Below are 27,204 nucleotides of genomic sequence, written 5' to 3'. Positions count from 1 at the left end.
TCTCTCTCTCTCTCTCTCTCTCTCTCTCTCTCTCTCTCTCTCTCTCTCTCTCTCTCTCTCTCTCTCTCTCTCAATACCAGTATATATACAGCATATATATTGATGATACTTTTGTTTCTTGTTCTGTTGCTTAAGTCAGGTACAGTAAATGCATATGAATGAGTAGCAAGTCAGTCGAACTCTGCGTGTGTATATAGTTCAGTCTTTGGGTCGGAAACCAATTTTTGGCTAAAAATGGTCAGAGAATTGTGTGTGTGTATGGCCAGATGTACTGTGTTGCTGCAAAATATGCTTCAGGAATTTGAAAAACTAGGATAAGCAAGCAGTTGGTGCATTACAAATTTCATAAGGCACTTCCCCTCCAAAACCAGATTGTGTTTTTACAAAGTGTATTATAGGTTTTACAGATATGTATTTTAGGTGATGATAATGTAGCACTCATATCATTTTTGCCTGTAGAGAATATTTGGAATTGATTGGTATCCACTGTAAAAATGCAATGAATACACGAAAACTCATGCCAAGAAATTGCAGTTAGATTTATTTGATGAACGAAAGGTAATTATTGCAGTAAGAATTTGAAATGCTACAGAGATTACTATAGTTAATAAGTTATTATTTTAGCGTAAGGTCATGCTAAAGTTCTCTTTTGACAATTACCTCTTTGAATTATCAGTGGTCTTCCTCCAGCATTCAGTGTTATCCATCTAGAATGATTCTCAACAGTTTCTCTTTTCTGGAATGTAGTTGCAAATTATAACTATTCTTATTGTTATTCCCTGTAATTGCACCTAATGCATATTCTGTGATAACGAGTACATTTGGACATGTTTGCCGAAGCTGCCTAATTTATCACTTGCAGTTCTTAGGCTACATGGTACTGTACTTGTCTAGATTTCTTGGTGTTTCTCTTGCCTTCTCCTCCACATCCCACCTGTTTTGAGAATGAAGTCCAACCTATTATTAGTGGAAAATTGTATTTGTGTTTTAGGTCCCTGTTTGCTTCAAACAATAGTCTCTGTGCTATTATTGTAGTGATGTGTTCCGTCCCATTTTGCTGTAAAGTGATCTTGGCACATGGTCAGAATGGACAGTCTTCATCTGGAAGATTGTCGCCTCCCACATAGTGGATTACAACCTTGGTATTAGGGGAGTTGGATGCTCTGTCTCTCTTCTAGTATATGATTTCCTCCCTTGAAAATGTGCCATTGATTCATGATAAGTGTGAGTCATACTAAATTCTTCATCATTTTTCTCAACAATGCCCACCTCCTAATGCTTTTTGTGGTACAGTACCAGTAACAATAGGGTTTGGATTAACTGAAATTTGGCATGAGGATGGCTCCCTCCTGAAAACTGCTCATTACAAAAACTTGCTTCAGTGTTTGTGTGTGTGTTGCAAATGGTGTTTACAGGTTCTAGTAAAACTGCTTTGTATTCAGTTAAACTGAAATGACACAATATGCTGTCAGAATTTTTAGGTTGAATATAGTTTCATTATACAATACTGAGTATGCTCCCATTAATTCTACATGGAGTATTTAACTGATGATAAAGTCATATTTAAAGTCTTTGATTGGTTAGATTAAGTTTATTCTGTCTTTTTTCAGAGATAGAAGATAGTCCTGCCATTCCTCAGATAGCACTTTGAAGAATGGGCATAACCAGTAGTTTAAGTAGTCTCTTGAGTGTTAGTTTGGTTTAGTTACCTTCACAGTATTGTATGTGCTTTCATAGTACCATTGGAAGCATTTCGTTGAATATTGTGGAAGGTAAGTTGTAGTCTTTAAGGTCTGAAGGAAATTATGTGAAGATGACTGGATAATTGCATTGATAGCCTGGGATAGTTATTTTGAGAGTAAGTATTAACAGATAGCAATGGGAATGAAATGCAGCCTTTGAATGTGTAAGAAAGAAGTGGGGACATTGAAGTGTTTCGTCTGTGTACTTACTTGGGTGGCTGAGGCATATTGAAGTATGACAGATCTGCAATAATAAGGACAACATACTTGAAAGAAAAGGACCAGTAATTTGTAGTTGATGAAAGAGTCATGGCTGTGAATATTGGTTGCATGTGAGAGTCAGGTGAATGGTTCAGTACACCAAATTGCGCTAACATGCTTATGGTAAGGTGCCTTTCCAAATTAAAAAAGAAAGCAGGTATTTGGCTTTGGAAGATTGGGTTCCCTCCTCGAAGTAGAGTTTACATCCTAGTAGCTTGTTTTTCAGCTCTTGTTTCTGGAGCTTGCTGGTTAGGTGTTATCTTGCTGCTTTCAGGAGCATTGGTAGGAGTAAAATTTTTGCCAAGTTAAAAAAAAAAAAGTTCATACGCTTTTGTAACCTATCATAGAATATTAATTCATGTTAGTCTTGAACATTTACTATTATGGTGTTAATTTTGTTTCAATGTGGCACTTAAGTATAATTTTAGTAAGGAAGTTGAAGGCATTCTCTTATTTGATCCACCCTTCCACAAGTCAGAATGGATGCTTGCTAGGAACTGCTTGTAGGAATATATTTGCTCCTTCATCAGTATTTTAATTTTAATTCGTTACGTATTCAACTCTTGAATGTATATTATGTAATTACAGTTTCGTACTGGGTTATCGGTTATTACACTTGTGAATTACATGTGATGAAAATGCTTTCAATCTGAAATTTGTCACGAGAGTGAATGAAAGTCTTAGGTTGTAAGTTGGAAATATCCTGTACATGTGTTTATGGGGACATTAATTTTCATTATTCCTTGAAAAATTGCTGTTATATTCAGTGAAATAGGTTCTCATTTACTGTAGGCTGTTTTATATTAACATTTCAATCTCATGGTGTAGACTTCCAGTTACCAGTTTGACTAGTTATGGCAATTTGTTCAGTTGACTTTCTACTGGCAATAAGCAATAGATACATTGCCCTAAGGTCAAGTTTAACATGTTCAGTGTAAAGTGTTTGCAAGATATTTTTTCAATTTTTAATATAGTCTATAATTTTTTTGTTGGAAATATTGATGTCCTTTACTGCCTGAAAAAGCCTACTATATGACAACTGACATGTTTTTGTGTTTTCGTTATAATGTTACGCTTATTTCCTTTCCTTTCAGTTGCCCCAACATGGCTATGCTTAATTCGGCACTGGGATCGGACTTAACTTGTGAAGATTCGAACTTGGAAGAAAGGGGAAATGACTTGCCTGTTCATCAAGAGTTGGAAGTGAACGAAGAGGATTCAGTCAGTGAAACTAACGGTGATCAAGTTAATGACGAGTCCCTAACTTTATGCCCTTCGGTAGAAGAATCTGAAACTCATGAATGTAGCAATGTCTTAACAAGTGAAGTTTATGAAAACGGAGTGGAAAATGGGGAGGAAGCGAGTGAATACTTAGGACAACATTGTACAAGTAATGGGGAGAGTGATGAGGAGGAATTGGAGAAAGGTATTTGTAAAAAGGAGCTGGAGGATCCAGTCAGTCTGAACCGAGCTCCAGGTGGGTCCCGGTTTAGGGACCTTGCCGAACAGTCTATAGAAGGTTCAACTGACACTCTGGTAGCAGAAATGGGTGTTATTGCTAGTGAAGAAAAAGTTCCTAGAGAAAAACACAATGAAAACACACCGCTGTTGAATGGTCGTTCGGGTGACGAGAGTCCAAAGTCGATATTGAATGGCAAGTGCTGTCCATTCTTGAATGGCATAGCTGAAGATAGTGAAGTTTGTACTGTAAATAATAGAAAGAATTCAAAGAAAGGCGCAGTTGCTGCAGCCTCCACAGAAAATGGCCAAGAAGAAAGAGAGAAACAGTCGGTCTCTCACATGGGGGCAGTGGTGTCCTCCGGGTGTAGTGTGTGTATCCGTAGTAAGAAGTTGCTAGATGATACAAGTAATGGGGATACATGGCGTAGTGCAGGGCTGATGCAGGAAGGTGGTGTTTCTACAAAAGGCATCACGACCGGACCAGGGAGTCGAGTTTCTCTCTATTCGACACCAATGCATTCCCGGACTCCTTCGTCCTGTATTCCTTCAACGCCATGTGAAGATAGGTAGGTAGAAGGTGAACTAAATAATTACTGCTGGGTTCATGAAAACTTATTTAAATTTTCTTAAACATTGGGAATAATAGGCATTCAGGTTGAGGAGACCTTTTTGCTATTTTTAAGAATTTTCAGTGGTAATGTTTTCAGTCTGTTTTCTGATAAACTGACAAATATGTAATGTTAGTGCAATACTATTTTCCTAGACTCTCACACGTACTACTTAATGTAAATGCTTTGGGCCATAAAGAAAATTCAGCTGATAAAGTTTGTGTGCTCTTTGACTTATATTGGGCAGGTTTGAAAATTTGGAGTTGTAGAAAAGGTTTTACTGTGAAGGTCGTGATTATAGTAGTCAGCTCTCATAAGGCTTGAATAGCAAGAGAATTGAACTAGTAATTGTTCATATGGTTATACAAACCAGCCCTTTATGAGAAGGTTTTTTGGTGTACGGTCACCACCCTACTTGTCGCCGGGCCCCAAGGACCCCGCCATGTGTTCCGTCGCGCCCCAGCAATACGGTTCCCTCCTGAAGGAGTTCCCCAATGTCTTCAAACCCGATCTTACGAACAGAGGGTCATAAGTTCAGATTTTGCTCGGCACGCCTATTCTGGTAAGAATTTTTGCAAAGAGCAGAAGAGCACGAGGAAGAAGAAGCTGCTCCTTTAACCCCTTCCCTGATTATCCAGACTATTCTCATGATTAACTACCATGTATTCATACAGTCACGAGGATAATTGTTCTTACTCATAAAATATTCCTACTTGTGTCTATCTTCCTGATTTAACTAGTTCTTTGATGAATTCCCATTTTCTATATTCCCTCCCCTAATAGAAAATGTTGAGTATGCATTTTTGTCAATAGATGGCAGTGTGCGTTATTCACACTAAACTTCCAATGTTAGACACTGCTCCTGCAAAACACTCAAGCCCATAACTTTCAAAACATGGAAAAAATATTAAATTTAGAATGTTGCAAGAGTCAAAATTTTTTCTTATCTTTAGCATCCAAAGTAATTCTTTATAATACTGCATGATTTAAAAATGGAGGGAAAATAGTACGTATTATCTATGACTCCCGAGTTAACTCAGGAATATAAATGTCAACAAAAATTATATACTACATATTAAAGACCAACTTAACGAACAATTCAAGATACAAACGACTGTCCGGAATGTAACTCGTTCATAAGTAGGGGTGTGACTGTACGTGTGTGAGTTGGGCGTGACCTTGGAAACAAAGGTATGCCATAGTGGAGATGAGGGGTATGAGTGGGGAAATAACCCCACTTGCCCAAGCTATCCAGTCACTACTCCTTTGGCTGGCAACCAGTGGACATATCTCACTTCTCTTTGTGACCATTAGATGGGGATGAGTAACCTGCTACTTTGCGTGCTTTTCTGTCTTTGTTACCTTGTTTTCTTAGTGGAGATGAAACATAGCAACACTGGTGTTATATACTTGATTAACCTGCATTAGTTGACCCACACAAACATTATCTATTTTGTAGGAGAAAAATTTTGTTTTTATGAGGAATGTGCCGATTGGTCTTCCCAGCCCTCATTGGATGGGTCGATATTGTACTCGGCTAGCACTCTCCAAGGCCCGCATTCAATTCTCCGTCCGGCCCATGAAGAATTAGAGGAATTTATTTCTGGTGATATAAATTTATTTCTCGCTATGGTGTGGTTCGGATTCCACGATAAGCTGTAGGTCCCATTGCTAGGTAACCAGTTGGTTCTTAGCCACATCAGATAAGTCTAATCCTTCGGGCCAGCCCTAGGAGAGCTGTTAATCAGCTCAGCCGCCTGGTTAAACCAAGGTATACTGGTCTTCTCAGTGAAAAATTTTGGAAAATGTAAGAATAAAAGACATGCGTTGATGTTGTTGGGGGTATGCATCACCGGGGACTCTATGCCGGCTCCTTCTAGACCTTTCCTTCTGCAGGCTCCTGCTCTAGAGAGACTTGTTCGTGCCTTCTCCTCGGGAGAGGAAGGTGCTGACATGGTTAGTGTTCCTCCAGGAGCCCCTTCGTTAGACGATGACGATGATCCTGGAGCAAGTAAGATGTCGGTAATTGAGTGCTTGGGGAGGACCTGGATATTCCAGGCGGTTTATTTTTTTAACGACTTCTCTAGGGTGATTTGTCAAAGGAGAAAATTATCCATCTCAAAAGCGAGCATCTCGGGAAATGACTTCTGTTGATGCACTGGCTTTGGTGGATGCTGCTCTTTAGTTTTATTCTGCTGTGGAGGGTATTCTTCCATTGCAGGAGGCCTTGCAGGAGCTGTTCCTCTGGGAGGCTTTTATCATTGTGGATCTAGCCTCGGTCAAGCCGCTGACATGGTAAGCTAGGGAGGTAATGCATTCGTTTCTTTTTATCCTCTTCTTTGTCATTCTTTTGTAGTAGCTGCGCGGCGGCGACTGCCTTCTAACTTGACTTTTTCTACAGTTTTTTGGTTGCTAATTAGGAATTTACCTTTAATTTTTGGCGCTCGAGTGGAATTAACCTGTAATTAACCCCTGAAGTCGATCCAACAAGGGGCTTCCATACGCGATCTTCACAAGACAGAGCACAGGTACGTCTGTTTCGAACGGTTCATATCCCGTTCGGCAAGTGCAATAACTTGTTAACGTATGGGTACCCAACCCCCCCCAGGCTGCTGCCTCATCCTCGGACTCTTCCGTGCTGCGTAGGCAAAGAAAGAAGGGGAATTCCATGGTTTCTTGTAAGAAGATCACATGGCCTTGGGCATGTTCCTCTTCCCTGGAGAAGAGTAGGGTAGAAGATCACCTATAAATTGCAATTATGATTTGATAGGGCAGCCTCTCCTGCATGCTTTTGCTTTGACTAGAGGACTTACTCGCTCCTCATCCCCCCAAGATTTCTTAGGCTCACTTCAGGGTGATTTTATGGATTCTGCTAGCCCCAGTAGCCTGTTCCCCATACCTCTGAGGAGTTATGTGGTGATGAGTGTGCGCAGCCTGTTTGCTCTTGCAAGGTCTCTAGGTTATGTGAACTTAACCAACAAGGTAGATGATCACACTCGCTCTTCTTTAAGAGCGTGTAGAGTGGAACCCACACCTGTTATCACTGGGGCATCCATGTTCTTATCGCTTGCAATTCAAGCACCTCACTCAGAAAAGATATGTGATTGCTTCCCCCTCTTATGCTTGTGGTTTGCCATGGATACTCATGGATACTTGAGGAGGGTGAGAGGTGGTAAACGGACTTGTACCTTCATCTTGTCTTATTCTTTGGTGGTTTCCAAGACACAAGAACAGGGGGCAGGGTGCTAGAAGTTTGAAATTGTTCATATAAGGAACAAACCATGGCCTTAAGGATAAATGTTCTGGTGCTAACTGGAGTCCAGTTGAAAATAACACAAGGAATTGGCAGCAACAGGCATCAGCCAATAGGGGAATAGTAAGAAGCTATGTGACCTGCTTTACCGCCACTACGCATCATCATGTCAGTTTCTCTCTAACCGTCTTCGTAGCAAGACGGTTCAGTGCCCATTCAGTAGATCTCTCACATAGAGGTGTTTCACTGATTGGTAGGGTCCCTATCTCTTCATGGCTAGAAACTATCAAGTATCTCTTGCAAGCGAAAGGCTTTTCTTGAAGAGCAGCAACGGAGATGTCAGGTTACCTCTGTGATCATCTACAGCTGTGCATCAAGGAAAATGGGCAGTCTGCTGTGATTGGTATCGTCAGTGGCGTCTCTCCTGTTGGAACTTCTATGCAACAAGTAGTGGACTTCCTCATCTTTCTCCATAGGGAGAAACTACTCTGTTTCAGCCATCAAGGGTTATAGAGCTGCTCTATGCTTCTCAAGAGGTTTGAGTAGTCCTGTTCCCCTAGAGATCTCAAACCTCCAAATTTGGCCCTGACCATGGTGCTCAGCAGTCTTACTTGCCCCCCTCATGAACCCTTGTGAGGCTCAACAGACAGGAATTTAACCCTCAAGACGGTTTTCTTACTGACCTTGGCTGCTTCAAAGAGGGTCGGTGAATTACATGGACTCTTTAAATGTTAAACATACAAGGGGTTGGAGTTCTGTAGCCTTCGAATTTGTCACAGAATTCGTAGCTAAGACTCAGTCCTTCTATTCATTATGACAGATTAAAGTTTTTTCAATCCCCTCTCTCCGGGATTTTGTTGGTGATGACCCAGACAAATTGCTGTTTTGCCCCATCAGGTCACTGTGTAGCTATCTGAAAAGGACTCGGCATCTCGGATCTGATAGCCAAAGATTTTTTGTTAGCACAGGCCGGAACAAGAAAGACGTGTCCAAGAATACTATATCCTTTTGGTGACATGAAGTGATTAGACAAGCTTGCACCTCTGCTTCACATTCAGGTGCCGATACAGTGGATGCAAGAGCACATTATGTTAGGGGTCTAGGCCCTACCATCGCTTTCAAGAAGAACTTGACAGTTCAGAGGATTTTGTAGGCAGGTACCTGGCTTCGCCAAGCCACCTTTACGTCTTAATATCTGCGGGATGTTACTTGCCGGTCCTTGGACACTTTCCTTGGGTCCGGTGGTGGCTACTCAACTAGTTGAGTAGCTCATCCAGCGCACTTGGCAGGACAGCTTAGTATCCTACCTATGATGGATATGAAAGTGAGAGTGAATGAGATGACTTGTCGTCTTCCTTTCTTTCTTTTTCTTCTCTACTCCATCATGTGCTGGAACTGGTTAGATGCAGGTGAGCAAGCTTCCATTCTATAAAGTTTTTGTTCCTACACTATACAAATCTTATAGAAGCAAGTCCCATTCCTCTCTCTTACAAGGGGAAAGGGGCAATGGCAACAAACAAAATTGGTGGTTAAGATAAGTTTTGCTGTCTCCAGCAGTTTTTTTTTACCATCATCAAGACACAATATAGATATGTATTTCATAATCTATTAGCCCAGATGTCTGGCTGTTCAGTAACTTATGCTCAACAGATAAAGGCTTTTGACTCCATGTGGTCAGGAAGTGAGCCCAGTTGGTCAGAACCTCCAGTCATCTTTAAGACTTTCTTATCCTCCCTCCAAGAGTAAGTCATCCGTACGTTAAGACCAAGGTTTGTTCAGTATATGAACAAATGACAAATTTTAAATCCAGTTGTATTTTTCATAACTAACAAACCTTTGGTCTTAAGGCTTACGGCCCACCTCAAGCCACCCCTCATTTCTTCCTGGGCTAGAAGGATACTGATATGATGGCGTAGTGGTGGGCAAAGCAGGTCGCGTAACTTCCTCCTGCTCCCCTATTGGCTGACACCTGTTGCCACCAATTCCTTTTGTTATTTTTAACTGGACTCCAGCTAGTGCCAGAGAATTTATCCTTACGTTAAGACAAAGTTTGTTAGTTATGAAAAGTACAAATTGATTTAAAATGTCATTTTAGGTTTGCTGTTCATCAGTTCCAGATCCTCGGGCAGCGATGGAGGGTGCCTTCTAATATCCATTAGACAACTTGGTTGTCTATGCATTTCCACCATCATCTCTTCTTCGCAGGGTGAGCAACAGAGTATTTGTCACCCCAGTGCCGGCAGACTCTTGCCGCAACCTTATTGGTATGCAGATCTACTGACACTAGGTCGAGACAATGAGGGGGTTACCCCCATGGCCCACTCTGTGTCGACCACATACGTGCACGTGTCACCACAGTCCACTTCCTGAAGCGTTATATGTGGAGGTTATCTAGTGTCTGCAGGAGAAGTGCGTTTCTGACGTGTCTGCTAGGAAGATGTTGGGATACCTCAGTGGATCTTCCATGAATGTATCAAGGAAAGTAGCCATCTTCTGGCATTAGTGTCATTGAACTGGTACCTATCCAGTCAGCAGATCACACATTTCCTCACCTACCTTTGCCAAGACGAGCTTGTCTGTTTCTGTAGGAAGTGGTTATTGCTCAGCCTTGATGCAGGTCTTCAAGCTGAATGGACTAGGCCTTTCCACTTCAATTGAGTTATCCATGTTACTTAGAGTTTTTGAACAGTCTTGCCCCCTCTGAGAGTTTTGGCTTCTGGAATGGGAAGTTGTCCTAATCCTTGAGAGCCTTACAAGGCCTGCATTTGAGCCTGTGTAGTGCTTTGGAAATTGACCCAACTCTGACTTTATTCCACTTTGCCCTGGTGAACAGGTTGGGGGAGTTACATGGTCTGTCATATCTTGTTCATCACTCAGAGGAGTGGGATTCTCTCTTATTTTCCTTGGTTCTGGAATTTGTGGCAAAAGCTCAGAACCCGTTGGTTTCGGACAAGAGATTTGGAAGAGTCACAGTTCCTTCTCCTCGAGACTGTTTTGGTGGAGACCCGGATGAGATGCTTCTTTGTCCAGTCTGCACCATAAAGTACTAAAGGCAGTCCCCACTTATCGGCAGGGGTTCCGTTCCTGACGGTGTGATGATAACCAAAAATCGCTGTTAACCAGAAATTGATGAATACTGGTGCTTATCGGTGCCGATAAACGGGGATCGGCGCCTCTGTTAGGTGGATATCGGCGCCGATAAGCGGATATGGTCACTGAAAATCCAGTTATTGTCGTCGCTGCTAGACAAGCGCCATAAAACTGGATCACCTATAACTGGGGACTGCCTGTACTATCTGAGAAGGACCCACTCTGAAGCCAGGGTCTAGGAAACATTTCATTATTTTAGATAAGTTTCCAAGAAGACCCTCATCTGCTGGCTTCGTGAGGTAATAAAAGAAACTTATGACTCATTGGAGGAGACTGCCCCCATCCTGCTCAAAAGCCCACCAGGTCAGGGGCATTGGCCTTTCCCTTGCTTTTTGGAAGAACGACTTTGTACATTACTTAACGAGGGCAGGCTACCTTATCTCATCCTGCTCGAGAAATGTCGTCCACAAGGTATTGGATACCTTCCCCTTAAGATCTGTGGTGGCTTTTCAATCAGACAGGGAAGTGTTTTTTCTGAGTACCTAAACCCATTTTAATATAGAAGTACTCCAGAATCAGATGAGATACAGTTTTAGTATAATCCTAGAATGCCACCCACCCATTTTCCTTTATCTTTGACCAGGAGAAAAAGTGACATTGTTGAACTTATCCTGAACCCATTTCTTGGTAATAGCCACTGTGTTGCCAAGGAACCTGCAATTTTCATATGGGAGATGTCATAGTTCTCCAGACTCTTCCTCAGTGAAATGCCCTTGTGTACATAGGTGGCTGTAGCCAAGGGCTCTACTTCTCGGCTCTACCTTTTCGGCAGACAAATAGGAGGTGAAGGATTCATGTCGTCCCAGATCTCATATGCAACTGGGAGCATGACATTTCTGGGTGGGATCCAACTCCAGTCAGCTGTAGGGACTATCTTCCTCATAAAGGGTAAGTGTTCACATTAAAAGGCAACAGTTTATATCCCCACATGAGTAAATAACACAAGTTCAAAACTGTATGTATTTTTCTTAGGTGTACATACCAAAGCCTCAACCACCCCACTTCATCCCTGCAGCCAAAGGAAAGTGATTGGAAAGGGTGGGTAAGTGAGGGTATTCCCACTCAATCCCATCTCCGTTGTGGTGTACCCTTGTTTCAGTATTCATGGCTAGTTCACTCCTGCCTGCCAAAGACCCTCCACTTGAAAGGCTGGTTTGGGAAAAATGCAAATTGCTTAAAAAATTTGTAACATGTCTTAATAGTCGTCAGGTTTAGGATTGATAAAATTTTCCAAGACTTAAGTCCAGGCATATTCATTCTTGAAGTTAGTGGATTGAACAACCCTGGTGTGCAGAGAATGTAGTTTAACTATAACAGTTGAACATACATTGTACAAAACTTTAGACAGCAGCAAATGTCAGTTATCAGAATACTGTACTTATCATTTCTGTTTACCATTCAGGAATTTATGGTAGATGTGTATCAACCCTTTGAGATTCTGAAAAACATCAAATGATGGGATTTTTATATGCGATGACAGTCATGAATAACAATGTATTTATTATTGAATAGGAAATTTAGTATACAGTACAGTAACTTACGGTGCAAATATACAGTAATCTATAAATCTCTCTTCCTTTTAAATATATAATAACAAAAAGTATGAGATTCTGTTCTTGGATAACTTTTTATTTAAAAATTTTGTAAAGGGCTGATTTTATAGTTCATCTATCATTTTTTAATATGCTAAGCACCAGTGTTATCAATAAAATAAGTTTTAAGTTATAAAAGAAAACTGTTTCCAAGCTCTTGTGCCAGCGCATTGTTTTGCCAGAGACAAGTTTTGGCATCATGAGGGTTATGTAGTCATGTGTAGTGATTTGTGAACTTCCTTTCCAGACATTTTAATTTTGTTGAACTTTTTAATAATTACGGTGGTCCGCATTTTGTCCATTGTTAGTGTATCCAGTTCTCAGATGATGAATTAGTGATTGCAGAGAAATGTGTTAAATAAGAAGTATTAGGAAAGGCAAGAAAATCTAGCCGCAGGGTTGGTTGGTTTTTGATATTGGTCTATCTTACTTAATGTACTGTGCGTGCATTATCACTTATAAGAAATATGGGTCAGAGTTTATGATTTTGTTCTGTTTGGGTATTTTGAACAATCTTGACAGTTTTTAATGCTAACATTGATAGAGCAGCATAAGTAGGATTTTTATACTTCTGTAATAAAGCTCTGAAAAAATGTATTCATGTGCCAAAGGAAATTATGAATGCAATGATCTTATTTCAGCTCTTGTTTTTCAGATTTGGAGGAGAGAGTCGAGGGAGTAGCTACGCTACGGTAGATGGTTTGCATAATGTTAGTGACGAAGTAATGAAAAGGTTACATCAGATATTTCAGCAACATCAGGTAAGCTGTTGTCTTGAAAAATTTTGTAAGTAATTTGCAGTTGAGGGAATGTGATTTACTAAGAGATCTTGACTTTGTATGATAGTTTGTGTCCACAGTCACCACCCTACTTACGAACATTTAGAGATACAAACAGGCAGGGTCGCAAGTTACAGCTCTATTTAGAGTGCTCCCCTATGCTACCTGTAAGTTCAGATTTTGCTCTGGGTGCGTATTCTGCTATTAAGGTTTGCAAAGAACAGAACACAAGGCAGAACCTGTTCTTTTAACCCCTTCCCTGATTATCCCAAGTATTCTCATGATTAACTACCTTGTATTCTTGCAATCACAAGAATTCTCGTTCATACTCCCCAAATTTTCTTAATTCTATTTTTCCGATTTCAGTTCTTTAGTGAGTTCCCATTTTCTATATTTCCTCTCCCCGTAGGAAATGTTTAGGAGGTATTTTTGTTAATAGATGGTGATGTACATTGTTTACTTTTTGAACTTATAATGTTTGATGCTGCTTCTGTACAATTCTCTCTACTTTTTGAACTTGTAATGTTTGATGCTGCTGCTGCAAAATTCTCTCCAAGTTCTTAACTTCAAAGCATGGAAAAAATATTAAATTTTGAATGTTGTATGAATCGAAATTCAATTTCTTTTTACCTTTCTAAAATCCAAAGTAATTCTTTATAATAATGCATGATTTAAAAATAATTAATACATATTAAAAACCAACTTACGAACAATTCAAGATACGAACGCCCGTCTGAAACATGACGCATTCATAAGTCGGGTAATGATTGGACTTAAGTTATATAATATACAAAAGCTTTGGATTTTTAAGCAATATCTTGAAACTTCCTTTTAGAAAGATTTAAGATATTTATAGGCATGTACTTTTTATATTTGGTAATGAATCATTTATGCAGTATACAGAATTTATTATAGAATATATTGGCTATACCTTTTTTGTTAAATTTCCTTTCATGAAAATATTTTCATTCAGTGTTGGAGGTACTGCACGTACTGTTAACAAGCACAGGGTTAAGTTTCCCCTGTATGTTAGTCCTAACTTGAAAGATTAAAACTTGAAAATGATTATGATTAGACACTGCTGGAGGCAATTTTGTACATCAAAACCACAACTTCACTACTGTGTTGCATGATGTTGCTCTTTAAAAAGTGAAATGACAGGTCAATGTATGATCTTAGGCCAGAAAGCCAAGATGGCCACTCAACCTGGGTACCGAGAAATCTGAAAATTATAACCAGAAAGATGATTATTTTTGTATTTTTGTTTGCGTTTGTTAGCTGTAACATGCTTTTATGAAACTAGATCTTTTATATTTCTCAACCCTTTTAGATTCTGATGACATCAAATGACTCTTGTTCCCATCTTTGAGATTCCGTGTCATCATCTTTCAAAAATTGTTGGCACATTGTCATTTGACTTTTTCTTTTATTTTCAATTTGTTCATACACAGAACAAACCTGGGTCGTAACATTAGGATAAATCATCCGGTGCCAACTGGAAACCGATAAAAATAAAACAATATAATCGTGTATTCAAGGAATTGGTGGCCTATGTCACGAACGAGGTGGGTGACACCACCGGTCCAAGCTTGATCTTGTGATGCCTCGGTTATTCTTCTACAGCCTTTGAGTGGGGACGTCTTGTTCTTTTTCTCCTTCCTGAAGCCAGTCTTATTTCTTTGCCCATGTTTTCTTTTCTGTGGTTTAGTATACAGGTTTGTGTGTTTGTGGGAGTAGTGGGTATCATGGAATCCAAACCCTTCTGCAAGCTCCAGTTGTAGCTCTCACAAGACTGAGGAAATGCCTGGGTGCAGGAAGTTATCCATGTTTGCGTTTCCTTGCCTCCATGAGTACTGATCCTCATTCAATTTGCACTAGGTGCAGAGCTAATATATGTAATGAAGTCGATCCTTGTTTGGAATGTAATTCTTGGTCTCCTTAATAATGAAAGAGGTTTGCCAAGAAGGGGCAGCATAAGAGGAAGTCAAAGGCTCCATCTTCAGTTGGTACCCCTTCTGCCTCATTGGTGGGCCAAACTCCTGTTGATTCAGCCTCTTCATTGGTTAGATCTCTTCCAGTTGCTACATCTTCAATTGATGGTCGTTCCCCTTCCTTTTCTCCCATTGCTTCATCTTTGGAAGGTTTGGGAGTGGGTTCGGGAGATTGTATATCTAATGCTGCCCGTCTCACCTTTCGGTGCGGGGATGGGGCATCACCATCTTTATTCTTTGATCCAGTTTTGGAAGCGCAAATGATGTCAAGTGTTGGGCATTGTTAGGTCTATCAGTCCAACCTCTGGTCCTTCCTACAAGGTTACCAACAGCCTCTTCACGTGATTCATCTGCCCTAGTGACGTCACAACAGGGACCCTCTATGATGTCATTGTACTATCTGTCTGCTACAGTGACGTCACAACCAGGCCCACCTACGACGTCAGCGGCTGCTCCAACTGCGGATTCTTTCGTGCAAGCGGTGTTGGAGAGACTTCACTCTCTCATTGGAGAGAAATGCAATTGCGCTTGTAAGAAGAGACATGGCTCTCCTTTTTCTTCTTCATCATCGTCGCCGTCATCGTTGCCTGATTCTCCTGTACGTTTGCCCATCAAGCGTTGGAGGGTTGGGGACTTCGTTTCTGATCCTAGAGCCAAGAAAAGTTGGAGGATTCCTTCTTCTTCTTCGAGCCAGAACAGTCACATCCCAGTGTCGGACCACGGATGTTCATCGTTGTAGGGCTACGGCTGTGATCACGTCTCCTCTGCAAAAGTCAAGGGGTCGGCATTGGCACATGGCCGTCGCTGTCCCACAGACGTTCAGCATTGTAGGAAGTCTGGTACAGGGAAGGATCGTGACCCTACATGATTCTTTTGAGGCTAGCTATGTAGGGGTTTCGTCAGGGGCTGTGCAGACGCCAATAGATGGTTCCTCTCGTCCGTCGGCTGCTAACCCGCAAGGTCTGCTCGTAAAAAGGAAGCTTTACGAAGAGCCCCTTTGCTTGGTTATTCCTGTGAAGGCTCGGGGGAAGGATGTCGAGGCCCCAGTCAAGAAGACTCTTGTACTGGATCCTCAGGCCAGCATCCGTTCAGGTGGAGTTTCTGTTGGGGACCGTGATTGGACTTGTGCTCTTGCTCCAGGTCTTGGTCGCCCAGAGACTCCAGGGTTTCACAACCAAAGATGTCTGGGTAGGCGTGACCGTGATTCTCCATCAAAACATCGATCTGACATTCATTACACTTGAAACACATCTCACAGTTGCACTTACCAACTTGGAAACTTTAAATGCATGTTCAGAATTCAATGTTCATGATGTAGCAAGGTTGATTCATTGCTTTCTTCAGTGTGGTATCGAAAGAAGTTGGCATACACTGTGGTTATATCTTGACTTTAATTGCTTAATTGCAGATTACATGAACATTGTTATGCACTGTGGTTTAATTTTCATACCTCTTAGCACCACAATTCTTTTGTGCCTTACACTACCTAAGTATGTATATTTTTGAATTGTGTGCATAAAGATCATTTTGGTGAAATTTGTTTTTTACAATTTTACTCCAGGTTTAGGTCATTATCTATGGCCTTTATCTAGGATTTTTAAGGCCATCTTACGGTTTGTTAGGGTTTGTTAGTTGTAAAGGGGAGTTTAATCAGGCTAGCAGGAGGGCCTTGACACTGGTTTTTATCCTTTTACTTTCATTTGTATCATTTCTGTCTACTCCCTTCTCATTATAAGCCCTTCACATGCCCAAACCAAGAGTCTTGAAGAAACCAATCTGAACAGTAGTTGTTCACGCCTGTTATATGATTGTAGAAGTCTTAAATAAGCTGTTAAAATCTTGCCCTTTACTAATGAGATACTTTACCTTTAAATAAAGTTTGAGGGAGTTGAAGACTTGAGTTAATGAGTGTGTTATTTATTGAAGTTTTATACTTTGAGTTTTGTTGTTGGTACAAGTTGAGTAAATGCATTATTTTTTTATCAGACTGAAGTTGAGGCACTGAAGAGGGAGCTGCAGACAACAAGACAGGCCTTGTGCAACCAGGTGTTGCACAATCGATGCCATCACCACCACCATGACACCACAGAGGATCAGGTGAGCAAAGAGCATTTGTTACCCTCTGACGATGGTGCACGTCAGATTGGTGGAGTTCAGACAGATAATAGTTCTTCTGTTTGCTAGTGTATTGCTTCAGGTGTAAATACTTGCTGCATTTGTTAATATTTTGCATGTAAATTATTTCATGTGTTTTCATTTGTTTTCCGTGTAAAATCCTTCTTGTACAGTATTTTCCACGTAAACTTTTATAACAGTAGAGATTGTTATACTAAATAAAATCTTTATTTTTATAATGATGATTTTGCAGTTGCTACTGGATCTACTTTTGAAATATTTCCCTAAATTTTGTTGAAGTATTTAGCTTTTTTCTTTCTTTATACCCTTGCTGATGCCAGTAACTAAGATTTTATAGGCTTTTAATCATTGCCACTTTAGCATCCATCTTTTGAATGAAGCTCTGAAACCTGTTGTATAACCTTGATTGTCGCTTCTAATAAATTTTTCAAAATTGTTAATACATTTTAGGAACTGATAAGTTTTAGACTTCTTTTTAATATGCTTTGCAGTTTACTGTAATAATTGTTTTTATAAAACTGCCTGCCTTGTAAGATTTTGGTAAGCAACTACCTTTTATGCAGAGAATTGTGAAAACTTCTCATGACATTGGTATAAAAGGAACGTATGTTTTAGAAATAAAACTGCTATTTTTTTAGAATTTTTAATATTCTAGACAACTGAGGTAGCACTCAACTATTTTCATTGAAGGGTTATACTGTACTGCACTGTGCTTTCTTAGCTGCTATTTGCTTTTGTTCAACATCTTCTACGTTCAAGAACTTTTATCTAAAGAATTAATGTAATTCTTTTCTTTTTATTTTCCAATGACTTCAGTCAGGGTATTTAACAAAGGCTAGCACCCAATAGGTATAAATTTTAAGAAAAAATATGTAAAAACTCAGGATTAATGTACTGTCATTTGTGAATATATATTACACTTGGTTAAGTTTGATTGTTAGTTTACCGCACGTTAATTTTTGTTGTTTTTTGAGGTTTGTATTGTGGCCTTTGTCTATAAAAGGCTGTGGCCTTAAGAGAGAGAATTTTTTTTAATTATAATCTTAAAAGATTATAATGATGGTCACATTTAATCTTGTAAGAAAGTCAGATACAAAAAGTAGCTGCAACTCCCATAGTTTTCAAAATAATTTTTGCAGTGTATAAAAGCTTAGATGATTAAATAACCTACTTTAGAGCTTTTGATTAAAGAATCCCTAAGGGTTGAAATTTTGAAACTCGTCAAAATTCTTACGTGATCATCTGTTTAGTACTCTTGTAATTCTTGAAGAGTTTCTTTAACCATGTATATGGTTAAATTACCACTTGTTAATTCTGAAAAAAATCAGGTTGACTGATACCTTAATGTTTTGTTAATTTTGAATATTTGGTTTTGGCTGGCATGTGACGCACTGCAGGGATTATTGCTCAGACTTCTTTGAAGTCTAGCAAGTAAGTTACAAAGAAAGTCAGACTATTTATGCTTTTCCTTTTCTCTGAATTTATCACTGTGCACGTGCATGTTAAGAGAAGTGAAACGTCTTATCTTGAGTGATTTGCTTGAGCTTGCTGCTTTATTAATGTTTTAGGAGCTTTTGGTACACCACTGAACATGCATACTATATATATACCGTAATGTCATGTTAATACTCGTGCTGCACAGACCAGTTGTGCAGAACTCAGTGACACGAAGTTCATGAGTGCTCTTTCGTCCATGTGGTCGTATAGATGTTCTTTTCTTGAAAACCCATTAAACAGGAATAACCTTACTCCATGTGGAAATGACTAGCTATCATACCCACTCAAAAAGTTGACAGAAGAAAGACTCAGTGTGTGCACGAGCTGATTCCACAGACCTTAAGGCCACATTCTGCTGCTTCCTTGGGTGACTTAACGCTCAGTAGTAGCAAACATCGACATAGATCTGATAATAACTTTGATGGGGAGTCTCTTGGACTTCATATGAGGTCCTGTTATTTTGCACCAAGGTATTTGACTGAGGTTCATTGGAGAGCATACGTACAGCTTGAGTGAGCCATGAGTAACACAGAAAATTTATCAGGCCTCAGCTCAGTGCATGGGTAGAGTGCCATTTTTCCATAAGCCTTTGTGATAAAAAATACTGATTTTAATCCCAGACCTCTGCAGCCTAGTGCTTCTTGCACATATTGTGATAATTCTGGCCAGATCTGAGACCTGAGTGTGAGAAGTAACATGATTATATGTTAGTTTTAGAAGGTAGTCATTTTTAATTTTTATTTTCCGCATTAGTGAAATGGCATGGGCATTATGGAATGTATAAAAAGCACGTGTTTAATTTCATAAGATGTTTTTATAGCAAAGCATTCTTTGTTTAAAAGTATCTGTTCTTGTTGTGACGTCATAGGACCAGAATGGCGGTAGGGAACAAAATTTAAACAATTGCAGGCGGGAGTGTTGAATAGAGTGTAGTGCGGTAGAGAGAGCTCTCTGATGGTTAGGTTATTAATTTTGGGTTGTAAGTCTGTTTTGTGGTTTTTTGTAGTCGTAAGCTGGATTGTATTATAAAAGAACAATGTGAACAGGTGGGTGGATGGCCATAATTGTACCATTTTTGGACGGATTAGGCTAGAAAAACTTTCAAGTGGTAGCAGAGCGTGGTTGGTTAAAAAGGACGGATCTGTTGGTAAACTTTGAGAGATGAAATGGAGAAGAGACTGTCCGAGATTGGTACATGGCAATTATAAAGGATGGAGAGGACAAGTTGAAGATTGGCTTGTGATGTTTGGAGAAGCGAAATATCAGGGGATAGAGATAAGAATGAGCATAAAAGGGAAAGCTTTAGAAGTAACAGAAGGAATAGACAGAGATGAACTTAAGGGTAAAGAGGGTTCCAAAGATAATCCTATCCAAACTAGATGAACTGTATCTAAAAGATATGTTAATGGAAAATTACAGTAAAATGAAAGACTATTTTAAAATTGAAAGAGAATCTAGTGAAAAGATGAGAGACTTAATAATTAGGCATGAAAAGGCAAAGTCAGAGTGTAGTAGAGTGACAGGGAAAAGAATGCTTCAAGGGGAAAAGCAAAGGGTTTTCATGTACAGGTATTGCCCTACTTATGATGGGGTTAGGTTCCAAAAAACTCATCGTTTGTTGAAAAAATTGTATCTCGAACATATAGCCTAGCCAACACTAGGGTAATCAGTACCATCTATACATATATGGTAGCCAAGCGTACACTACACAGTATATTCTATATGTATATACACTGTAGTAATGATTAATGTCAGCTAATTCTGTTCAATGCAGATTGACTTATGGTAATTCAGTGTAGAGACAAGAATTAGCCTAGCATACAGTTGGATATATTGTATATGTAAACAGTAGCCTAGCCTACAGTATACTCTATACATATACAGTATAGTAGTTATTATTATTGGCTAATTATGCAGGTTGACTTATGATAATTCAGTACAAAAAGAAATTGAATAACAAGAATCAGACTACTGTAAGGGGTACTCGCCAAGATTCGGTTCATTGTCAGCATACGTGAACGGCTTCAGGCTGTTCATGGCTACGTACAACTAAGAATCAGAAGAGGAGGAGGATGATAAAGCCACAGGATCATCAACTCACTCCTCTTCAGATAGTATTTCTTTTTCTGTCTTGGTGTTTCAAGAAAATAGTTCAGAGGTGTAGGGGATCGAGGCTCAAATGTTGGGGAAGGGGTGGGGGTAGGGGTGGCGGAAGGCGATGCCACTGGAGTCGTTCTCTTAAAGAAGTATTCCATTGTCGGTTGCATAGTGCATTTTTTAGTTCTTCATAAATGACACACTAACATGGAACAGCGTCTTGATGTGCTCTCTCAGCTTTAGCAAACCGTTCCATATTCCCATCCATTTTACTTAAAAATTTCAGTCCATGTTCAAATGAGGCAATAACCTCTGTCAGTGCTTTTTTGTTGTAAACTTTCGCTCTAACTCTTCAATTTCTTCCTCTTATGCTCTTTTTCTCTCTCCTGCAAGCGCAATTAAGTCTTCCTTTAGCTCTACATCTTGCACATCTAAAAGCTCTTGGATATCTTCCTCATCAATTTCTAAATCTAAACTTCTCCCAAGTGTCAAGATCTTTTTATTAGTTTTCACAACATCATCCTTATTGAAATCTTTAAATGAGTTCACATACGCTTGTAGCAGATTTTACCAAACCCCATTCATACATTCTTTCTATACCTCCTTCCACGACTTTCCAATGTTCGTACCGGAGTTCAGAACATTGAATTCCTTCCAGAAAGTTCTGAGATCTTTCTCATTATCTGTAGCCTGAACAGCCTGAGCAAACGTGCTCCGAAGGTAATAGGCCTTGAACGTAGCCACAGCACCCTGATCCATGGGTTGTATGAGAGAAGTAGTGTTTGGTGATCAGAAACACAACTAATGTTCTCGTCAATATCTCCGGTGTTCTGAGGGTGGCATTGTCTAGAATCAGCAGAATTTTGAAGAGGATTTTGTTTTTCCTACAATAATCTTTCACTTCTGGAATAAAGCAATGCACAAACCAGTCTTCGAATAGCATTGCAGTCATCCATGCTTTCTTATTATGATGGTAATGCACAGGAAGCGTATGCGTGTCGAGTCTCTTTAATGCCCTTGGATTTTTTGGAGTGATAAATCATGGCTGGCTTAAGTTTATACCCAGCCACATTTCCCCCAAGCAGAAGAGTCAGTCGATCTTTGTATGCCTTGAATCCAGTCATCGTTTTTGCTTTTTTATGAATGTAGGACTGTTGAGGCATACACTTCCCATACAGTCCTGTTTCGTCGACATTAAAGGTTTGCTCCAGCAAGTGCCCTTCATCAGTGACGATCTTATGTAAAGCTTCCTTAAATTTAGCAGCTCCTTCAGTGTCAGGGCTTGCTGCTTCACTGCTAATTTTCACACTTATGAAAATTTGAGGATTTTTAAACGATGAAACCATCCAGCACTTGCTACAAAACTTTTGTTGTGTTTATCATCATATTTTTTCTTTAGTTCATCGAAAAGCTTGCGAGCCTGAGTTTGAATGGTTAAGGGGATGAGTGGCAGACGCTTCTGTATCTGGTCCTCCATCCACGTGACTAGTAACTGCTCCATTTCTTCCAAAGGCCCCATCCTCCTCTTTGATATAACTGTTGAATGAACTGAAGTAGATGCCCTTATAGCGTCCATTATCCATTTCTCGTCTTTAAGGATGGTGGATACTGTCGACTGCGATAGATGCTCGTCACGTGCGATTACCATGATGGGCTTTCCAGCGGCGCACTGGTTGATAACTTTCATTTTCTGCTCCAGAGTGATAGACTGTCTTCTTTTTCACACTACCAGCAGGAGACACACTTGGGTGTTTGGCTGACATACTGATACAATTTTGAGTTTTAGAGTTTACTTACAAACGCACAAAAATCGTAAGTGAACGCCGACCTATTTTAACTTCCTACACAGCGAGAGCAGGTGAGGTTGGCTCATTGAGTTAACGTACCTATTCCAGCCTCTCGGGCCAACGTATCGTACCCCATACGCTGCCTGAGTGTATGCTGTTGCCTGCACCAGTCACGCGCGAAATTTAAAAATACGTATTTTCAAAATATTGCCGTATCGATATTAATTGCTAACCCCATTGTAAAAGCGAATTATCGTAACTCGAACACACCTGTACAGTACTAGAACAAGCGAATCTCACAGAAAATAAAAGAACAAATGGTATTAGCAGTTTGTGGTCAAGGAAAGTTGCAATATAAAAGTGTCGCAGATGATAAAAAGAATATTTGAGGGATTGGGGAATGAAGAGGAGGGGAATGGTTGGGATCAGAAGGTTGTGAGAATTTTGGGAAAGGGAGGGGAAAACCAAAGATATCGGGGAAAAGTGAATCGAGGTAAGAGGTGGAAGAAATCCTATAAATAGAGAAGGGAAAGTAACACTGTGTGCAATATGCAAATCGGAATGGCATTGGGCCAGAGATTGTCCTCAGAATTTTCAAAAGAAGAAATCAGAAACTGGACAAGAAGAAAAAGTTTGTTTAGGGGAACTTAGTAAAATAGAGGAACAATCTTGGGAAGAGGTTGATGCAATTTTAGACACATGATGTAAGTCAGCAGTGTGTGGGGAATTGTGACTAGCACACATTCATTGTCATGGGTTTGAGTCAGGAAGAGTTGGGGAGAATGAATAATACTAAGAAAGATTCTAATAAAGTATTTCATTTCGGTGAGTCGTCATACAAACCGAAAGGAGTAATGGAAATATCAGTGATATTGTAAAACAAGTTTTATTTGAAGACACAAGTTTTGCAGGGTGATGTACCGCGGTAAATAGGTAAGAAAACCATGAGTAAAATGGGTATGACTTTAAGTTTAAAAAAGAATTATGTTAAAAAAGAAGTATTAGGGGAAATGAAGGTAACGTTAAGAGACGACAAAGAGGGCCCCTTAGGAATACCAATTCTGAGGAGGAAGTTAGAAGAAGAATTGTTACTGGAGGGATGGAAGGGAAAGAGTAAGGAAAATTAAAGGTGCAATGATGAAGTCACATCTACAATTTAGTCACGGAAGTGGGGATAAAATATGGAAGCTAACAGAAGCAGCACAGTGGAGTGATGGTTTGAGAGAGAAGGAAAAAGAGGAAATAAAAAAGTGACTAACAAGACTTAATCACAGGTTGTGAGGTATGTAAAAGATACAAAAGAACTCCAGCTAAACCAGTAGTGGGATTTTCTTGGAGTAAAACCTTTAGAGAAGTTGTAGCAATGGATGTGGGAGAGACAGAAGAGAGAAAGTTCTTGGTAATGGTAGATGTGGCAGTGAGGTATTGTCGGGCTTTTTGGATAAAAGACGAGAAACCAGAAACTGTTACGAAGACTTGACATGCCGTTTGCTATACTGTATTTGCAGTACCTTCTAAATATCAGACAACGGGGAGAATTTCAAAATGAAAAAGGAGGTTGGCAGAAAGATGGAATATTAAAGTACTGGCCACAGCATCTGAATCTTCATGGAACAATGGAATGTATGAAAAGACAGTAGGCATAATCAGAGAAAGCTTACGAAAGATGAAAGATGATGAGGAAGTGGATTGGTCCAAAGCATTGAGATGGGTAGTGAGTGCTAGGAACTGTAATAAATAATGGTGGGTTCTCCCCTAACCAATTAGTATTTGGAAAAAAACCCTTCTTTGCCAAATTTAATGGGAGAAGAAAGTTCAAGTCCTGCAAGCGGAGAGAAAGGTATGGAAGAAATCATAGTAAGGGATACACTGAATACATTGCATAAGGCCAGAGAAGTGTTTATCAAAAATGAGTATTTTAATAAAATAAGAATTCCTTTAAACAAAAATGTAAGAATACATAAATTTGAAGAAGCAGTAGTGGGAGACGAGGTATTCAATAAGAGAAAATGAAAATGAATGGAGAGGACCTACTCAGGTAGTGGGAGTATCAGGTAAAACAATAATGGTTAAACATGGGGATTCTCTAAGAGAAGTAGCTAGAATACGTGCTACCAGGATTCAAAGATTATCGCCAGAAAAAGAAAAGATACCTAAAATAGACAAAACACGCACTGAAGGATGAATCCCGTGCATCGAAGGAAGGGAATATAGATAGGCAGGAGGGAAATGAGATGATAATGGGCTGGAGAAGCAATGCAGGTATACAGTAGAAAGAGCTTATAGAAAGAGATTTGGCAGAGGAAACACTGGAAGATGAAGGGGAAAGTGAGGTAATAGAAGATGAGTTAATAGAAGAGATACCCAAATTCATAAAGGGAAATGGAGTTAGAGCTATAAACAAAAATACAGGACAACTAGAACAGTGGACAATATTAAGTCTTACAGGGAAAAGATCAAGCAAATCTTGGGCTGATTCATACCTTGTAGAAGACTCACAATCAAGTGACAAGGGATGGGTTAACTTGAGAGACTGTAGTCATGTAGAAAAAATTGAAGATGAAAAAGAGTTTTTGCTAGGATTTGAAATAAGAAGTACAACTGAAGCTGAAGACAAAAAACTGCAAAGTTGGAGAGAAAACAAGGTATATGAGGAGGTAAATGACATTGGACAAAAAGCTATATCTACAAGATGGGTGGTAACTGAAAAGGTAAAAGGTGGGGAAGGATATTTAAAGCAAGACTGGTAGCTAGAGGCTTTGAAGAAGAAATGGCCGAATGGGAAAAAGATGCTCTTACATGCATTGCCGAAATTTTAAAATATTGTTTGACAGTAATAAAGATTATTATTGTTATATGTTAGATGTAAAAACTGCGTACCTACTGTACAAGGTGATGAAATACGACGAGAGGTATATTTAAAACCACCTAGTGAAGATGGTTGGAGTGGGTTATGGAAATTGAAGAAAACTCTTTATGGGCTCAAGGGTGCAGCAAAGGCATGGGATTGTAAGGTGGTAAGTGGAGGAGCTTAAAGGTGAGAGAAGTAGATTAGAACCTAATATCTTCTTTTGGAGGAAAGACAATAAATTGAATGGTATTTATGTACACACGTAGATGATTTTTGCTGTGGAGGAAGTGAAGGATTTTTAAAGGAAACAGTTGGAAAATTGAAAGGGAAATTACAAGTAGGAGAGCAAGAAGGTAAAAGTTTTCAGTGTATAAGAGTAATAGTAGAGCATAAGGAAAACAGATTTTGTCTTAATCAGTGGCAGTATATAAATTCTATAAGAGAACGAGAAGCTAGAAGATTTACAGGTAACAGAGTATTAGTGCAAAAGGAGTCAACAGAATACAGATCTGTGTAGGACAGTTGAATTGATTATTGCTACATACCATACCAGAAATATCATACGATGTTAGTGAATTAAGTAAAGCTTTTAAAGAAGGAACGACTCAAGGTATGAAAAAGCTGATTAAAATGGTGAGAAAAACTAAGAGCATAATGGGAGAAGAGATAATAAGCGAGTTAAAAGAAGAAAAGATTTATTGGGAAGCCAATGCAGACGCTTCTTTTGCGAATATTGAAGATGGTCACACACAATTAGGTTATGTGATATCTTTGACAGATGGTAAGAGGAGAAGTCCCATATGGTGGAAATGCAGAAAATCCAGAAGAGTAGTAAAGTCCACCATTAAAGCAGAAGCTTTGAGGTGGGGGAGAGGCCATAGAAGGATTGATATATTTCAAACAGTTGTGGGAAGAGATAGGAGGGATAAAATTAGAACCATTGGTTAAGGCTGATAGTAAAACCCTAAAGATCAACAAAATCAAGTACTGGCGTATGTAGTAAGAGATTCAAAATTGATATTGCAGCAATAAGAGAAACAATAGAATCTGGAGAAATAAAGGTGGTGAGATGAATAAAAGGAAAGTATCAAATAGCTGATGTATTGACTAAAGCGGGAGTTTCAGGGGGAAAGCATTAAAAATTACGTAGGGGGTAAAGAATCGAATAATGGAGATTAGAGGGGATTAGGAAAGAAGAGGTTGGAGGGGAGGGAGGAGGAGGTAAGTGTGATTATGTCTTAGTTTTAGAAGTTAGTCATTATTTTTATTTGCTGCATTAGTGAAATGGCATGGGCGGTACGAGATGTATAAAAAGCACGTATAATTTTGTAAGATGTTTTTATAGCAAAGCGTTCTTTGTTTAAAAGTATGTCTTGTTGTGACGTCGTAGGACCAAAATGGCGGGAGGGAGCAAAATGCCAACAAATGTTTGCAAGTGCTGAATAGAGTGTAGTGCGGTAGAGAGAGCTCTCTGATGGTTAGGTTGTTAATTTTGGGTTGTAAGTTTGTTTTGTGGTTTTTTGTAGTTGCAAGTTATTTTATCTATTACCTTTTTGGAAATCAGGTTTCTCCTGAAGTGAGAAAAAATACTGAGGGTCATGTCTGCAATGCATTGTTACACAGTGAAGGATGAGATTCTTTTGGAATTAAGGGTTTTAACATAGATACGTTTGTAAACTACGGGCAGTCCCCGGTTAACGGCGATCTGGTTTTCCGTCACTTGTCTAGTGACGAAAATTGGCAGTTTTCAGTGCCAGTGTGCGCTGATTTCTGCTTATCAGTGCTGATAATCACTTACTGGCACCGATACATACCTAACAGAGGCACCGATAGCCAAAAAGCGCCGAAAATCGCATTAGGCGCCGATAACCAAAAAGCGCCGAAAATCGCCTGTTTTTGGTTGTTGACGATTTTCGCTTATCGTCACTGTCGGAACGGAACCCCTGCTTATAACCAGGGATTGCCTTTTTAGATTTAACAGCACACTCTAGTTCTATTA

The 27,204-nt window shown here is 39.5% G+C and overlaps 1 protein-coding gene across 16 annotated transcripts in view; it reads left to right on the top strand.

Moving 5' to 3' along the window:
* The window catches only part of LOC136853375 (myotubularin-related protein 3), a 108,942-nt gene that overhangs the window by 57,677 nt on the left and 24,061 nt on the right, over nt 1-27,204 (top strand). For all 16 annotated transcript variants that reach the window (XR_010857439.1, XM_067128804.1, XM_067128803.1 and 13 more), the window contains 3 exons: nt 3,098-4,030; nt 12,723-12,828; nt 16,824-16,934. Coding sequence is in view for 15 of the 16 variants with exons in the window: in XM_067128804.1 (XP_066984905.1) it covers nt 3,098-4,030; nt 12,723-12,828; nt 16,824-16,934 (1,150 nt within the window). In the remaining variant the exon portion in view is untranslated. The remainder of the gene's footprint in view (nt 1-3,097; nt 4,031-12,722; nt 12,829-16,823; nt 16,935-27,204) is intronic.

Source organism: Macrobrachium rosenbergii, chromosome 27 (genome assembly GCF_040412425.1).
Source record: "Macrobrachium rosenbergii isolate ZJJX-2024 chromosome 27, ASM4041242v1, whole genome shotgun sequence".
NCBI classification, from domain to species: Eukaryota; Metazoa; Arthropoda; class Malacostraca; order Decapoda; family Palaemonidae; genus Macrobrachium; species Macrobrachium rosenbergii.
The sequence above is the reverse complement of the archived record's forward strand: the minus strand, read 5'-3'. Positions and strand labels throughout refer to the sequence as shown.